General features: G+C 32.6%; 1 protein-coding gene across 3 annotated transcripts in view; it reads left to right on the top strand.

Moving 5' to 3' along the window:
• WAPL (WAPL cohesin release factor) overlaps window positions 1-18,740 on the top strand; it is an 85,058-nt gene that overhangs the window by 52,477 nt on the left and 13,841 nt on the right. For all 3 annotated transcript variants that reach the window (XM_074296392.1, XM_074296390.1, XM_074296393.1), the window contains exons 6-10: window positions 5,829-5,924; window positions 7,195-7,347; window positions 7,647-7,783; window positions 10,355-10,466; window positions 12,549-12,776. In XM_074296392.1, the coding sequence (XP_074152493.1) occupies window positions 5,829-5,924; window positions 7,195-7,347; window positions 7,647-7,783; window positions 10,355-10,466; window positions 12,549-12,776 (726 nt within the window). The remainder of the gene's footprint in view (window positions 1-5,828; window positions 5,925-7,194; window positions 7,348-7,646; window positions 7,784-10,354; window positions 10,467-12,548; window positions 12,777-18,740) is intronic.

Genomic DNA, 18,740 nt, shown 5'->3' with positions numbered 1-18,740 from the left:
CCATCAGAAAGGAGGGCTATTAAAGAGCTTCCAGTTAGCTTCCAGTAGGAGGAAATTTAGAAGAGTTATGATACTTGTATTTGAAGGACTTTCATGTGGAAGGAACTTTACCTTAGTTCTAAGTATCAAAGAGTCAGCAGGGTTGGGGAGTAAGCCCCAGATAAGTTGCGGCTTTTTTAGAGTAAGAGAATTCTTTATTCATTGATGGTGCTCTCACTGGCAAGATACTAAATGCAGAGGAAGGAATAAGTTTTATACTGTTAGATTAGGTCCTCACCACTTCCCTTCAAGCTTCAGATAGGTTTATTTATAAGTCAGAGTTAGTTACAATTGGGTCTGATTTGCAGTAGAATTAAAATTAATCAGATTTATTATCCTCTTTATTCACCCTTTCCACCAGTCAGAAGGTTTGTGTCTTGCCATTGACCCATTGAAGTGGTTTGGGCTGGTTTAAGCCTGGGCCCCTTTGTCTAGCCAGTTCCTTGTTTCATATGGTGATTGGTTGGAGATATCTAAACAAGATATTTCAACCCTCTCTTCATCCTGTTTTGACAATATCTGTAAAAAACTAACATCTTAATATTCTGTACATAGGAGTATGTGAAGGCTGCAGAAAGACAAATTTAGACTGTGTGGGGAAAACTTGGTCCTGACAGTGATCTCAGTGATGTTGTCTTTGTTGACTTTATTAACCCTAATCCTAACTAGTTGGATTTAAGTGAATATGGCTTCTGAAAAATTACCAGCCTTTCCCTTCTGAGATCCTCTGGAAGATCTGGTGAGATTTCCTGTGAAGGAAATATTTCCTTTACTCTTTAAGAAAAGACTGAATGAGATTTATTGGTTATGTAGAAAAGTTAATTTTCAAATGCAAATTGAAATAAAGAGCTTCTTAAGTCTTTTCAACCCAGAAAAGGTGTGATTCGGTAGCAGTTGTATGTATGAAATGCATAGGTTTCTTTTTAAAGTATTTCTTTGGAAGTGAAATGAAGTGGAGAGTAGACACAGCTTTCTGTGATCTCCTCTGACCTCTCAAACCAACAGCAGATTAGGCCTCTGAACTGGTTTTGGAGTGACAGAACACACAAATAATCTGAAGTACAACACATTTCCAGAAGATAATCTTGGAAGAACTTCAGAACAGGTCTGTTTCAATCAGGCAAGAGACAGTTTGCAAAAGCCAGACCATAGCATAAGGAGCTGAGGTGGGGATCCAGAGCGTTATGGGTCTGCACACTGGGGAATTTTCTGTAAGCCTCTAAGGCTATTGGTTGCAAGCAGGTGGTTTAACAGATTTGCTGCAAGATACCCAAAAGCCAATACAAAAGCAAATTGAGAGCCTCTGAGGTCAGGAAGAATATGGAACCTCGCTATGCTTACCCAGCACTTGAAGTCAGTCAGAAACACTGGCCCCAGGGCAAACTAAAGTGTGTGTCATCCCTTTGCCTTAAGAGCAGATCTCAACCCTTTTTACAAAAAAAATGAGCAAAAAACCAAAAAGACTTCTGACCATAGACAACTTTTATGGATAAAGAGAACAGATCTCAAACCCTGAGGTTCCCAAAGGCAAATCAATTCCAGATGAAGCCCAAAGGGTAATATGAGCTGGTCCCGATTTCACAAGGCTTTCTTGGGAAGATTTCAAAAAGGATCTTAAAAGAGAAGAAAAACGGGAAAGGAAATGGGATGTTTGGAAAGGGAAAAACAAATTATCTGAAGAAAATTCCTTAAAAAATAGATTTGAAATGGGGAAAGCATAAAACTCTTTACAAAATAGATATGAAACAGAAACTAATTTGTTAAGAACAGAATTCGTGAAATGGAAAAAAAAAAATGCAATGACCAAAATAATTAAATTAGCTAAATACAAAAAGAGCTTTAAAAAACTGAAGAAAATAATACACTAAAAATTTGAATTGAACAAATGGAAGTGAATTACTCGATAAGACTTCAAGAATCAGTCAAACAGAACCAAAAGAAAAAGTAGAAGAAAATATGAAATATTGCCTATGAAAAACAACTGATCTGGAAAATAGATCTAGGACAGACAATCTAAGGATTATTGGACTTACTGAAAGCCATGATAAAAACAAGAGCCTAGACAGTGGCCTATAATGTTTGGCAACTTACGTTTTTTTTTTTTTTAACTGTATACAGTTAATCCTTATTCACAAATTCCATATTTGCAAATATGCCTACTTGCTAAAATAGATACTGAGAACATTTTCATAGTTTTTTGAGGGCATATGCAAAGCAACAAAATTTTAGTTGAGATGATGCTCTGGAGTGTGGTCTGGTGTTCCTAATCACAAAGAAGGCTGTGATGTGTTTTACAGAGAAAGATACATAAGATAAACTTCCTTCAGGCATGAGTAATTCAGTGTTCCTAAAGACTTCTTCATACAACCTGATTACCTAATTACCACAAATGATGGAAATTGACTATACTCATTTGTTAGATTTTCATAATATTCTTTGACTTAATATGTATTTACATTTGTTTGATAATGTAGAAAAATGCTATATCTTTAAGGATATAGACTATTTTTTAAATAGTGACTCAGAATGTTAAGGTTGAAAAACTGAATTGAGCAGAAAACACTTGAGTAATATGAGTTTTTTTTTTTTAATCCACTTTCCTTAGCTTTTTCTTGGCCTTTTCTTAATATCATGTTCTGAGATTTTGATAGCCAATAATTAGCCTTCCAGAAAGTTATATAGGGGAAATTTTTTTTTAAATCTTAGAATCATTTAGCTTCAGAATTAGAAGAGAACTCATTAGACCAATCCTCTCCCTGGAAATGCCTTCAACATCTCTGATAAATGTTTTCAACTTCTACTATGATGGGAACTCTTTTGTAATTATTCTGTAATCCTCAAATTATTGAAGATAATTATGCAACCTTTTTCCTCAAGTATTTTTCTGGATAAACATCTGTTTGGTTTCTTCCGCTGGCCTTTAAATGGTATGGCTTTGAATTTTCTCATCATAAAAATTCAGTATTGGAAGAGGGGCCCTAGAATTAATGTAGTCCCTTTGTTTTATATCATGACAAAGATCAGAAGGGCTCCGGCTCCATTTTTAAGCAGCTAGTAATGGAGAAAACTGGATTTCCAACTTTTTTAATTGGAAGAACAAGCCTCTCTTTTATCTTTTAATACTCTTGCAAACTGACCTAAGCAGAACCCAGTGGTAATAGTAATTTTTCTGCTCTTAGAAACTTATGTCCTTTTAAGTTTTTGTTTTTGTTTCCATGCCATACTGAAGATTCATTACATTAACTATTGTTTAACCATACTTCCCTCCATCCCCCAGTTTGGCTTTTGCAGTTGGTTTTTTGAACCCATACTTTTTCCTTATTATAAAACATTAAAAGTTTGGAAGACCCTCAGATGATGTCTGGTCAGCCATTTTACTGAGGAGAAAATAAATTTTACCTGTCATTCAATATCTTAGCTTTCTTCACTTCCTTATTATCTATAAATTTGAAAAACATTTATACTTTCATGTTGTGAGATCATAAATAGGTGTGAATATCAAGGCTGAAGGTGAACTTCATGACATTCTACCAAAAGACCTTACTCAAGATTGACATTGATCTTTGGGTATAATTGATTAGCTAGTTTAAGTTACTTTTTGCATCATCATTCATCCTTTATCTCCATTTTGCTTATAAAGCACATCTGAGTTGATGTAAAAGTAACTATATTATGAACATAGTCAACTAATCTGGTCCCCTAAAAATATCATGTACAAATAAAATATGTAGGCATTAGGTATTCTGTGATACTTTGGGAGGAGGGATTGTAAATTAGTATTTAGGTACATGAAATTTTTTGACACTCATTTGTGAAGGAAAATTAGATTGTATGGTGGGTCTAATTGTTTTAATTTAGTAGTGGAAATGTTTTGATATTATAAGACAGCTAATTTTTGTGGTCCATATATGAAATCTGCATGGGATTTATTTTAATTTCTGGCACTAATAACCTATTTATCATTCACCTTCATTTCTCTAGAGATTAAACCCTATATTAAGTGTATGTATATATGTGTTTATGTCTTAACATTTTTTATACTTTTATACTTTATACTTTTTATATACACATTCTATTTCTCCATTTATTTTTTATGAGTTTTCTTCTGCATTTTTTCCAAGGTGTTTGCTTTTTCCCTTTCAAACTTCTGTGATTCTCCTGTAAAGCTCTCCTTTCTTTTCTCCATTTTTCTTTCACTTTTTAAAGATCTTTTTTGAGCTCTTTTTAAGAGCCTTTTGAGCTTGAGAACAGTTCATACCCCCTTTTGAGATTTCACATTTAGACATTTTGCCATTGCTGTCCTCTTCTGGATTTGTGCTCTGATCTTCCCTGTCACTATAGTGGTCTTCTATGGTCAGAGCTCTTTTTTTTTTGATCATTTTTAAAAATTGGGCTTTGGACCAAGGCCATAGGGGAGATTATCTCCAAGCTTTATCCCTCCCCCTCTTTTTTTTTTTTTAAGCAGAGGGACTGGAGCCTTTCACTGACTTTGTTAATGTTGAGGCCAGTTGTGCTTTGCAGGCTTTTCTCAGTGCGCTGGGTTAGGGACTAAGCCTGTGCTTAGTCAAGCTTGCTGTGCTGGTGTTTGGGTAGCTCACAATTTGCCTTCTGTGGTTGCCTTGGAGGTCTCACAGCTGACTGCTCATCCTCTGGCCCTGTGAACTTTAGATTATATAAATTATGTTGCAAATTATTAATTTCCTTTCTTTCTTTCTTTCTTTTTTTGAGGCTGCAGTTATAATTGCCCAGAGTCTCACAGCTAGGAAGTATTAAGTGTCTGAGACCAGATTTGAACTCGGGTCCTCCTGAATTCAAGGCTGGTGTTCTATCCACTGCGCCACCTAGCTGCCCCTATTAATTTCCTTTCAATGAAATAATGAAAAATTGTGGAGAGAGGACTTTTATGACTTTTTGACATTATTAAAGAAAATCATCAAAATATCCTGATTTTTAAGTGAGTGAATGTGTATGTATTTTAGTATTTGCTATTTTAAAGTATACCACAGGTTCTTATAATTCAAGAGAGATTAATGATTTAAACTAAATATTTGATCTAAAAGGACAGATTGTGAAAAGTAGAAAAGTTCCTAATATATATGTGTGTTGGGGGAGGAACTTTAATTCCTAATAATTGGAATTATCTAAAATTGGAAGGATCTCTCTTAAGACAAGATAGGATTCACAATTCTACAAGAAGATGAAAGATTGGCTACTTGATAGAGGGGGCATTTTTTTTTTCCCCTGAGGTACAGGCTTCATTACAGGTTGGATTTTTAACTCAAGGTTAAAGGGGCCCTAAGAGGCCTATTGTGTTCCTGTTTATTCAATTAATAGTGATCTCATCTTTTTTTTTCCCCAGTGCTGTCATCAGAACCTTATTACCTATATTTGTAATTTATTTTCTGTTCATGTAATGAGCAAATTAAAACTGTTGTTTGCAGAACTACATCTTCTAAATTATAGTACAGTGCTGATTCTACTTGCTGAATTATTACAATACCCACTAAATTGGTTTGTCTGTCTTTAGATTCTCCTCCAAAGCTAACTTGTCCCATATGCAATCCTAATTCTGTCATTTTTCTTATACAATACCTACAGTCCAGACTAATCATACTTTTAAAAAGTACTCACTCTTAATCTAAACCAACTTTTTACCTTTTTAACACATATTTTAGGTTTTATTTCCCTTAACTAAATTCTAAGCTTGTAATACTTTTATTGTTGAATCATTAAAAGTCACTTTACAAGTAACACAGAAATAAGATGCTTTTTCCTTGCTTCATTTTTAGTCACCTACAAAAGCTGTCTATAATGCTAGACATTGGAACCATCCAGAATCAGAAGAGCTCCCAGCCCCGCCAGTATTGAAAACTCAGAGTGTCGCAGTAAGTAGCCTGCATTTCTTAACCTTTGTATTCATCTTAAATAGTGGCATAGTGGCCTCATCATATCATGTTGTTTGAAAAATAAAAGAATAGAAAGCAAATTTTTTTTTCAGTAGTATTTTATTTTTTCAAATACATGTAAAGATAGTTTTCAATAGAAATCAAATTTTAAAAGAAATTTGGAAAGCTATAGTACAATTCAAGTCTGAAAAGAATCTTAAGAATTAATGAGTACTTTTAGCTTTATTTAGTGCCATCTTTTTAATGACATTTATAGTATGAAGTTTCTAATGAATTAACCACTCTTTGAATTTATTGTACATATTTACATATAGCAACCGCCATTGTTGATTCTACTGCATTTCTCAGACATTGTAGGAATTTTGGATTACGGTATCCTGGAGATACTGAATGTCTCTACAAATTGGACAGTTTTTCATTTGCAGTACCATGAGTGGTATTGAAAACAAACTTTCAGATATGATATATTATTCTGTTACAGCATTAAGAATTAAGTAATTTAAATTGAGAAGCATTTTTTTACTTATTGGAATTTTGTTTTAATATTTTTGGTAATACATTGTTCCGTATGGTAAATTATGCTTTCTCTATCAGTAATAGTTGCTTAATTTCAAGCCATTAAGATTGAAAGTTTCTGTTTGCAAAGGACTGTGTTGATAATTATTTTGTACAGAAAGAATAATTCATTAAATCATGTGTTCTCTATCTGCAAATTAATGTTTCAACATTTATAGCAAGATTCAAGCTATTCAGAACTCTTACAATATGCATTATTCTTCATAGTTGCCATTTCTGCCTAAGGTGTGGGTTTTTTGTTGTTGTTATTGTTGTCATTTGTTTGTTTTTTGTTTTTAGATAGGTTTTATCTTTTCCCCTCCTTTCAGCTTTCACTTCTTGATACAGTTAATATGTCTTTTCTATGGCAGCTCTTTATCCCTTCTAATTTGCTACTTCTAATCTGTTATGGGCTTAAACCAAATAACTGAAGTTATTAAAATGTTGTATAATATAAGATTATATAGGTTCTGAGTTTAAGGGCCATTCATTAGTAAAGTGCATGAGCTTTATGTAGTGCATGGACTTTATAACATCTGTTTTAGCTGCTCAGAGGCCTTTTTTTGCTTCCTGTTTCTCTGCTGTGTTCCAGATGGGTGAGATTGCCGGATAAATAAATTCCGGATAAGTGTGGTGTTACTCTATATGTATGTTCATGCTTAGAACAGCTAATTTAATACCTTTTTATTAATAGGTGAGGCTTTCTTCAAAGGAGGCAATTCAGAGAGATGATGGAGTTTTTAAGGCTCCTGCACCACCACCCAAAGTAATAAAAACTGTGACGATACCTACTCAACCCTACCAAGAAATAGTAACTGCATTGAAATGTAGGAAAGAAGACAAAGAAGTAAGCAGATGTGTATGATTTTATTTTAGATGAGGAATTTTTTGAATATAGATATTCATTGGCCTTATTTTTATCAGAAATACTGATTTGGTACCCTGAATAGAAGCAATCATGAAACATGTAACTTGTCTGTCATCCTTCAGTATTTTATAAAATGTTTTTTTCTGCTTTTGAAGTATTTTGTAAATCAATTTATAAAAATTCTCCAAGTAATATGTTATGCAACAAAGTTTTTAGATCCAACGTTGTGTATTGTTAAATTTGTTTTAATTGAAAAAGAAACCAACATTTTCTTCCAGTTATACACTGTTGTTCAGCATGTGAAGCACTTCAACGATGTAGTGGAATTTGGTGAAAATCAGGAGTTCACTGATGATATTGAGTATTTGTTAAGTGGCTTAAAGAGCACACAGCCTCTAAACACACGTTGCCTTAGGTAAGATTTTTATTTTCATATTATTAGTTTGTTCATCCCATTATATATATATATCCAGGGTGACAAGTATTCTAGAGAAACCTTTTTCTTTTTTCCTTCAAAGTACTTTAAAAGAATAGTACAGAATAGGGAATAATAGAGAGAATTTTTAGTTTTACAGCTACATACTTTTGACCAAATAGTTCAAAGTATGCCTTGATATGGTAGCAAGTTGCCTTCAAGTTAAATTGATTGGTCAAGAGATAACTCTTCTAAGTCTTGTTTCTTACACTAATTAGATATGAACAAATAATTTAACCTGAGCCTCAGTTTCTTTAGCTGTAAAATCAATGATTCCACATTTTGAAATTTAAAACCCATATATTTAAGACATTTCATTAATTATTCCAGCACTTTGTGGGGGGAGGGGTTAATAGGATAGTTGACTTTTTCTTTACTGGGAATTAAAAACATACAGAGCCCAATTTAGGCTTGTTATAAGTAGATTCTTGTGATTAGAACAGTCTCAAAGTGAAAACAGTACTATTCCTTGGAGATAGTTCCCTCTCACTGGAGCTATTGAAGCAGACATAAAGGGAATTGTTGGTCAGGCTCTTCTTGTTTTAAGATTGGATGGCTCAGGAGATTCTATATTTTATATTCACTTGCCTCAGCAGTTTTACCTCTAACTCACAATGATAGAGACTAAAAGGCAGTCAACCCATTGCTTTTTTTGTAACTTCACATTTCTACTCTACCAATGCACAGTTTCTGAAAGGATCCACTTGGAAACAAACACAGAATGAACCTCCCATTAGGTTCTGGAACTGATGTGGAAAGGAAGCCAGCATATTTAAGGGTCTATTTTGACTTTTGGGCAATCAGGAGTTTGCCAGTGGAAAAACTTTGGTATGATTGATTTAAGGCCAGGATTGGACTCTAGGAAAGCCCTATCTAATACTATAATTAATTAGATCTACTACTGAGAATCTTTGTTTCTGTAGTTCAGTAGTTCTGTAGTTGCCTACTCAGTTAGGCAAATCAGTGGAATCTTACTTGCATTGACATTAGTAAAGTACTCCTTCTGCTAAACTTTACCCTTATTTGTACTAAATGTCTACCAATTCATAAGTTTAGAAAACAGCCAAAGTAAATTGCAGTCATCTTAATTCATCAAACATTTTTGTTAGTTGTGTTCTTACACCTGGATACAAATATATTTTTAATTTAACGTATTTTTATATTTAACGTAGCCATGTAAGTTAGTGTACATGTAATAAGCACTTTTGCTGCCTTAATGCTTTTGTTCCTTCTCTCTTATTAAAAGCAGCTTCTTTTGATAGGCACATTATGGACTGGAATTAAACAGAAAATAATAAAGGGAAGGGAGATAATAGTCAAGGATCATTCCCTAGCCCATTTTTCATACCTTCCTATCAGACAAATAGCAGATCTTTTGACATGATTGACTTCTGGGTTAGCATGATTTTGCCTACAGTTTTCAATCTGTACAGAAACAAAAAAACTTTTACCCTCAATTTAGTTGAAATACAGATTTAAAGAAATTCTCTCCCCACTTTGCCTGAAGAAATGATGCCAGTTACTAGTAATGCAGTGTGTATATAGCACAGATATTACATTTGTAATTAGGAAGATCTAGATGAGTTATTTACTCTTGAGAAAAGGTCCTTTAACTAGTATAATCATAAGAAAGTCTTAATATATAGATACTAAGATGCAAGATATAAAAAGACTTCAGACAGCCAGCTTTATATGAGCATAGTGTTAATTCTTTAATTTGGTTTATAGCAGGTAAAATTATTGCTTGATTTTAGTTGCTTCATGACCCAGTGTGGTCAATGCATGTCAAGCCAGGAGAATATTTTGTTAAGATTCATTAGACAGTAAAATTCAGGGGAAGTAATCTCTTCTTTTTTATAATTCTACTTTTAGGAGTTCAGTTCAGTAAATAGTAATGGTGTCCAGATACCAACTCTGCCCATAAGTAACTTCTAACTTAATGGGGATAGAGAGGGACATATCCTGATTTGAACAATAGGGAATAAATAGACCAATTTTACTGTAATACTCTGGTAAGTTTTAACGTAGTTCAAGAAAGAAATTCAGAAAAATAGCACTTGAAAAGCACTTAAGATCAGATCATAGAATTAGTCTTGGAAAGGACCTCTTGGGAATGAGATTGGAGCATCCAAAATATATTTGGTGTTCATTCACATAAACACAGTGTTCTACAGTGAAAAAATATTGCTGGGTTTGTAATGAGAAGCCTCAAGTCAAGTCCTGCTTTGCCAATTTTTAAAAAGTCATCTTCTGTGGCCTTTGATACATCACTGAAGCCCCCAGTCTCACTGAAATGTAGGCATTAGACTACGTTTTCCTTCGTTTTTTAACATGTATTATTCACTGCAACTATATATAGCTTCACCCATACACATAACCACCCAGTACATATATTCAATAGAAACTTACATTTTGTGCATTCAGAACGTTTTTTTTTTTTTTTTTTTTTTTTTAATATTCATTAAATCAGAAGTTAATACTGTTGGCTACACATAGATCATTTTCTTACAGTGTTATTAGCTTGGCCACTAAATGCGCCATGCCCGGTTTCCGAATGCACCTGAGAGCACATGGGATGGTAGCCATGGTTTTTAAAACACTGGATGATTCACAGCACCATCAGGTATGATGATTTTCTACGGTATTGTTTGTTTTTAACAAATTTTTTAAATTTTCAGTTCCAAATTTTCTCTCTCCTCTGGTAGCTTCTCGTGGAAACATTTATTTCTTGGAATTATATTTATTGTAATTATCTGATATTGAAAATATTGAGTTTGGTATTTCTAATTTCATTTAATCAGTGTTTTTAAAAAAATTATTTGAGTTGTTAAAATGTTTTCCATTTTTCTTTTTGTTTTACTATTCTGTATTTAATATTTAATGTTTAAAACTGAAAGCCCCGTACTATTATTTTTCATGATTGGTAAGATGTTGAGAAATAACTTTTATAATGCAGTTAGGTGCTAGTAGAAAAGAGAGAGAAGGTGGTCTGAAAAATAGTCCTAGTGACTAAATGTGGCACAAGGAATTGCTAAATGCAAATAGGAAATGATTAGATTAGACTTAGGCAAAGATGTACATGTAAGCAATAATGGAATTTTCCTGGTTATCTATTATCTATTCCTGCCTGCGGTCTGAAATCAGGATGACCTGAGTTCAAATCTAGTTCTCAGGCACATTAACACTTCCTAGGCAAGTTACTTAACCCCAATTGCCTCAGCAAAAAACAACAAAAAAAAAAACCAGAAACAAAAAAGCAAGTAGTGAATCTCCTAATGTCAAATATTTAGGAAGTACTCACGCCAGTAAATAACTTAATATTTAATATTTTCACATTCTCAATTATTTTAAATTGAATTTTTTTTCTTGTGAGATGAAATGTGCCATGCAGGATAGAGGAGTCCAGCCTTAGAATCAAAAAGGGCAAGGCACTTAAGCTGAATGCATTTCTTGACCTGAACAGAGTTCCCTATATTAATAAAATCATAGATCTAAGTCTTAACCAAAAAAAGTTTTAGTTGTATGCAAACTGTTAAAGCTTTAGTGTAATTGTTGAGTTGATTTGAATTTTCCCATGTTTTTCTTTTGATTGTTTCCTACCAAAAATATGAGCTACAGCCATTATGTTCATGTGGCATACCTTGGTTAGAACTTCCCTAATTAATGAGCCAGTGTTTTATTTCCAGTTTTTTGCCATTACAAAAAGTACTGCCTTTGACTCAGATTATATGACTTGGTGTGTGGGTATATACACACACATTTTTTAGGTATTTTGTGTGTGTGGGTATGTATGTACCTATCTTATACCTAAAAAATGTCAGTGTAAAAAATATGAGCATACACATTTACATGTTTACATGTATGTTTTTGCATTGTCCCAGCTAAATTGTAAGATTCTTGAGGATGTAGCCTGTCTTAGATTTCTCAAAACACCTGAACAGAGTCATGTACCCAATTCAGGTATTTATTGAATTTTTTTGGAATATGAGCATCCTGAGCAATTTGAAGACAAGAAATTGTTTAGGAATTTGTGAAACCTAATTATGTTTTCTCCTATTACACATTCTTTTAAGCTCATTTAACTGTCACATGTATCTTTACTTTTTGTACTCCTCCCTAGCAACAACAAATTAAAAATACTAAGCTAGTTAAGCCCTTTAAAAGTTGATTGCTATGAAATATAGTGATTTGAGTAGAATGACTTTAAGAACTTCTTGTTAGAATGCTGCTTTCTCTGACATCTTGTCAATATATGATACTTGAAATTAAGAATGGTGGTTGGGAAGAGATAATGTTTCAAATAAAGAATCTGGTCATTAATGCATAGTGTAAATGGGTCAATTACAATAAAGATCTTCTGAAACCATAAAACATGTTTATCAGATTGGGCTGGGTTTTTATAAGATCAATGACTTGTAATATGTTCTTTACCTTATTTTATATATATAACTGATCATATTTCAGTGCAATCCAAATCCATTCAATATATATGGTATGCTAGGAACTTCAACATCATTGCAATAAAAATTCTGGTTACTTATTAAGTAAAATTAATCATTGTTATATGTAAATCAGTTTAATCTTTGTCATATTTAAAGAATATTGATCTCATAAAATTAGAACTTTGGGCTCATTTACCCAAAATGTGACATACTATTTAAAACATTTTTTCTTTTACTTTCTTTTTTTGTTTTTGTTTTCAAAGAATCTGTCCCTTTGTACAGCAGCTCTTATGTATATACTAAGTAGAGATCGTTTGAACATGGATCTTGATAGAGCTAGTCTAGATCTTATGATTCGACTTCTAGAGCTGGAACAAGATGCTTCATCATCAAAGTTATTGAATGAAAAGGATATGAACAAAATTAAAGAAAAAATCCGGCGACTTTGTGAAACTGTACACAACAAACACCTTGATTTGGAAAACATTACGGTGGGTCTTCCTTAAAACTTTATTTAAATTTGGCAAATTGACATCTCTGTTTAGAGAAATTGTTTGATTGTTCATGAAATTGAACTTTGCCCCCATTATTCTTATAAAAAAGAAATAAGTGGAGAGAGTCTAGGTACTAGGGGGGCTTTTCTTACTCCACCCCTTAATATTGCATTTAAATTAATATCTCATTAAATAAAATTTTCTTATAATATTTCTGAGGTATGTAATACAAATAATTCTTAGGCTTTTGTTAAAATATGCTGTGTTCTTTGCTTGTTACACATAATGATCTGTCAAAGTCATAGACTTTCAGAATATTTTGAAATGTTAACATTGATATGTTACAAATATGATGAATTATTACTAGTATTTACATGGGACTTTCAGATTTGCAGGATGCTTTTTAAATATTACCTCATTTTTTCCCAATATGATAATTGCTAAATTTACTCAATATATGAAATGAGTTTGTAGCTGCTATGTATTAAAATATAGCCCTACTCTTTAGTCACATTATATTTGTTATAAAACTTACTTTGAAAGAATAATCACTTAGATTTGTTTTGGAGTATTTTTATGATTGGTATAATTGATTAAGTAGTAGTAGAAATTTCCTACATATTTCTTTGTTTCATTTCAAATTGGACAAATTTTTATTTTAGGAAATTTTTTTTTCCCTTCGTTTAGGAAAGATCAGAGGCTTTTAAATATTGGTATAAATAGTGGAGTGAGAAAATGTATAATCGAAATGAGCTCTTACTATCATTTACTGTTGGTTGCCAAAAAAGTTTAAATTAGTAAATGTAGAACTGAGCCCAAGTGGTATATTAATGGCTCTACATACCTTTGTTTAAAAGATTTATACTCTTGATTATTTTATTAAATTTTTATTTTAATTTAATTTAATATTTTTATTAAGATTCTTGTAATATATTTTAAAGTGATAGCTAAAGCTTATGTGTTTGTAATTTATGGTTCCTGTTTCCATGTCTTCCCTCCCTTCCCCCCCTTTTTTTCCCTTTAAATTTAGACTTTCATTTATCAAGCTTTTTTTTTTTTTAAACCTCTCCTTGCCCCCATTGGGGAAAAAGTCCTTGTAAATAATTGTGTGGTCAGTAATAATAATGATAGAATAGCTAGCACTTATGGTGCTTTAAGCTTTATTTTAAAAAATAAAATTTGTACTATCATTTGATCCTCAAAAGGCCATGTGAGGTAGGTGCTATTATTATCCCTATTTTACAGATGAGGATACTGAGGCTGAGAGTGGTTAAGTGACTTGCCTAGGGTAATTCCCACATTGACCACCTCCAAAAAATAATATGTCTCATTCTGCACCCTGAGTTCATCACCTCTTTGTGAAGAGGTGGGTAGCATGCTTCATCATCAGCCCTCTGGAATTTTGGTTGGTCATTGAGTTGATCAAAATTCTTGTCTTTTAACTTTTTCTTTATAGTGGTGTTGTTATAGTTTAAGTTATTCTCCTAATTCTGCTTACTGTGCTCTCATCAGTTCATATGAGTCTTCCCAGGTTTCTTTAAAACCTCCCCTTCATTTTTAATGGCATAATAATAATCATTACATTCATATTTTTTATTCAGCTATTGCACAATTGTTAGGTATTCACTTAGTAGCCTGTTCTTTGCTCCTACCCAAAAAAAATCTATTATACTTATTTTGTACATATAATCATTTTCCTCTTTCTTTGATATTTTTTGGGGGAGGGACCTAGAGATCTATTGCATAGGTATGCAGTAGGGTAACTTTGGGGTTATAATTTCAAATTCATATTCCCCCCTTTTTTTCTCATATAATAGAAATTCCATTTCTTATTTATTTTTTCTCCTAAATCATTATATTGATGATCCATAATTATCTCACATAGGAGCCCCCCACTTCACAGTTTTAAAAAAAACACCTTGATCTGCTGAATGCCTTGATGTTTTGTTTGGTAGAGCAACCTGTAAGATAGACCTCAGAGTGAGGAAGGAAAACCATATATTGAGTGTTTACCTTTACTGAACCCTTGTATTCTTTATTAAGATAAAAGACCTCAAAGGACAATTTAGCTCAGACAAAATTAGTTTAGATGGTTTCCCTAGGCCTAAGGGTTTGGAAGGTATTGTGTCAGGGCAGATGGTATAACTTAGTAGTCTTCCATCTTACTGGGAGACTGAAATAATGACCCTCATTATAATCATCCATATCTGTTTTCAAAAATATCTCCACCTAACTCTCTATGGATGTCCAAATGTCTCAGCCAGTGGGACTTCTGCTTTTGATTCTTCCATCCCAACCAGTCTGGATAAAGTTTGGCATAGTCCCAGATTTGTTGGGGTTGACATTTCTGTAGCTTTGAAGTCTACCTTTTGCCTTATTTCTTGGCATTCTGGATTCCTTCCAGTTTAATGCTATTCTTAAAATGTGATGCCTAGGGCATCAAAAAGAATGAGTCTCTTACTTCAGGACACTATGGCATCTCTTAAGATTGCATTACTTTCTTGGCTATAATTTCGTATTGTTGATTATATTCAGCTCATAGCTTACAAAAATTCTCAGATATTTTTAAAATGGAGTAATGCCCTACCATGCTTCTCTCTCTTTTTTTTTTTTTTTTTTAAATAAACTGTGACAATGATTTGTTAGAACATTTTATATTTATTTCAACTGAAATTTGGTTCCATATACTAGCTTATTTCAAGGTATTAGAATCCTGGTCTTCTCATGTCTTTAACTCTTAAAAGTTTGGGTCATTTGCAGATTTGATAAGTATGCTTATTGCTGCTTTTGTTCAAGTTAATGATTAAAAATATTAATTAGTATAGACCAATTACAGATTTCTGGAATGATCCATTAAGCATCTACCAAGTTTATTGAACCATTAATGATCATTTTGGGCAGGGGCAGGGGAGGCTCTTGAGATATTCCAATAGTTTCAAATCTATCTAGTAATATTGTCTATACCATACTGCCTCAGAGGCTCCAAAATGGAACTGAACAAAAGTCTGGCTCTTGAGATAGGGAATATGCCCCAAGTTACTTGAATTTTATCTCAGCCTACTTGAGAGTTTTTCAAAGTAAAACAATCTACCACCTATCAGCTAATAGGATACATAGCTCTTTGGAGATTTGGGTTAAGAGAGCAAACCATCTTAAAAAGGAGCAGTGTGTGGCTCAGTTTTAAAATGTAAAATGTGAACAAAATTTGAAAAGTTTTAACCCCTTTTTCCATCCAGTCATATAATTTTTTTTTCTTAATATCTGCCACATTAAAGGCATTCTCTGGGATCAGCCAAGTATATACCTGCGGATGAGGATCATTTCTTTGTTTACTACAACATCAAGGAGGAGAGTAATGGCTTTAAAACCGTATAGGGATCTTAAAGCAAAAATGCCCCTGTCACTATATATCTTTAGACAAATGTGACAAATTTGTTGTTTATATTATTGTGTTATTATTATATTATGCCAATTTCTGAAAGTAATTTCATAGTTTATAACTACTTAGGAAGGAGTTTAGATAGACCAAAATACCCTGTGGTGTTTTTTTTTTTTTTTTTTTTGTTTTTTTTTGTTTTTTTTTTTTTTTTTTTTTTTGTTTAGTTTTGTTTTGTTTTTTTACGGAAATTTTGTTCCAGTGTGTCTCTTAGTAAATAAAGGCTGTAAAATGAAAAAGAAAAGCTTTCAGTCCTTGCTATGAATATTGATTAGTTAAAATTAACTTCTTAAATATTGTAGAGCAAGGCTTATAACAAATTACATTTCAGCAAAAAACTCACTTATAAAAAATTTAACTTCAGATCCTAGTTACTATTGTTTAATCATGCTTAATTGCTGAAAATTTATGTGAAACTGACATTTCCAGGTTCTAACATATTTATTTTAAATTATTTATAATTATTTAAAATTATCTATAAATACATATTTTCCCCTAGGAACTAAGCATTCTATAGAGGGTATTAACAAAATTATTTTTCCCACTTAATTATTAGTAAGCCCAGTAGTCTGTTGCATATTAAGTGATGAAGTGAGCTTTGCACTAGGATTTTTTTGTTGTTTAATTATTTGCTAAAACCTTTTACAAGTTTTTGTACCTCTTTTTTGTGTATAGACAAATAAAACAAAACTGAAAAACAAAAGCTTAAAGTATGCTGTAGTCAGCATTCAGATTTGTCTTTTCTTTTTTCCAGAGTTGGGTAGTATACATTATCATTCTTTATTTGTAGTTGATTACCATACAATATTTCTATTACTGTGTATACTGTTCTCCTTGGTTCTTCTCACTTCACTTTGTATCACTTCATCTAAGTCTTGCCAAATTTTTCTGAAAGCATTCATTTATAGCACGATGGCATTCCCTCATAATCAGATAGCAGCACAGCCTTTTCCAATCATTTTCCAATTAATAGGCATCTCCTCAATTTCTTATTCTTTGCCAACTACAAAAAGAGCTGATATAATATTTTTGTACACATAGACCCTCTTCTTTTTAAAATCTCTTTGATATACAGACTTAATAATAATGATATTGTTGGGTCAAAGAGAGTATGCACATTTTCATTGCACTTTTGACACAGTTCGAAATTGATCTCTAGAATGGTTGGATCTGTTCATACCACCACCAAGAGAACATTAGTGTTCCATATTCTCCATATCCCTTTCAACATTTTGTCATTCAATGAGGTGGTATGAGATGGTACTTCAGAGTTGATTAATTTTCATTTCTTTAATCAGTAATGATTTAGAGTATTTTTTCATATGATTACACGACTCTTGTTTTCTATCTAGAAACTGATTTAATCATTTTTATCAATTAGTAATCTTATGAATTTAATTCAGTTCTGTTTTCTTTATCAGAGAAACTTACTGTAAATTTCCCCCTTCCCTCCCTGTTTTTCTTGTAATCTTGACTTGTATTGGTTTTGTTTGTGCACAAACCTTTTCACATCTAGTAATGCTCTCTTTCTCTTGTTTGTTATAAACTAACCTGTGCTTTCTATTTATGGCTAAATCATGTAATCCACTCTGCTATTTGCTTCCATTTTTGGGGTGAGTTCATGTCAATATTCACAGTTACTATATATATATATATATATATATATATATATATATATATAATAGTTTACTATTTCCAGCCTACTTTTTCCTTTCTGTTAATTCTTTTTCTTCTCTAAAAGTGTTTTGCTTCTGGCCACTGTCTTACCCAGTCTACCTTCCATTCTATCAGCCCTTCTCTTGTCCTTTTGCCTCCCTACTTCTGTACTCACTTTGAGCCAATTCCAGTGAGAATAAGGTTCATATTGGCCATCACACTCCCATCTTTCGCTCTACTATAAAAGCTCTTTCACAACTTTATATGAAATAATTTACCCCACTTCATCCTCTTTTCCAGTGCTTCTCTTTTTCTTCCTTTTTATTTTTCGGAAATATCTTCCTGTCATAATCATACCTGTTCCCTCTGTTATTGTAAATTACACCTGACTCAGTCCCCTAATAATGAGAAAGATATTAACAAATATTTATCTTCCCATGTAAAATTGTTAAGCATAACCTTATTGAATGCCTTTTGATTTTTCTCTTTTTTTAAAGCTTCTTTAGAAGTCTTACATTTGAAAGGTGCATTTTCTGTTCGTCTGGTCTTATCAGTAATGCTTTGAAAGGCCTCTTATATTAAATGTCCATTTTTTTTCTCCTAAAAGATTAGAATCAGTTCTTGTAGGTAGGCTACTCCATTGCTCTCCAGAATATGTCATTGTAAGCCTTTGATTCTAAATTGGACTCTAGCTTCACAGTATTTTTCTCCTTGATGTGGGAGTTCTGGAGTTGTTTGTAATAGAAGTTTTTATTTTAATCTCAAGATGTGGTAAGTAGATTCTATATCTGTTTTACCCTCTGTTTCTGGGCTATTAGGATAATTTTCTTTGATAATTTCTTGAAAGTTAATGTATAGGCTCTACTTTT

Source organism: Sminthopsis crassicaudata, chromosome 2 (genome assembly GCF_048593235.1).
Source record: "Sminthopsis crassicaudata isolate SCR6 chromosome 2, ASM4859323v1, whole genome shotgun sequence".
Classification (NCBI taxonomy): domain Eukaryota; kingdom Metazoa; phylum Chordata; class Mammalia; order Dasyuromorphia; family Dasyuridae; genus Sminthopsis; species Sminthopsis crassicaudata.
The sequence above is the reverse complement of the archived record's forward strand: the minus strand, read 5'-3'. Positions and strand labels throughout refer to the sequence as shown.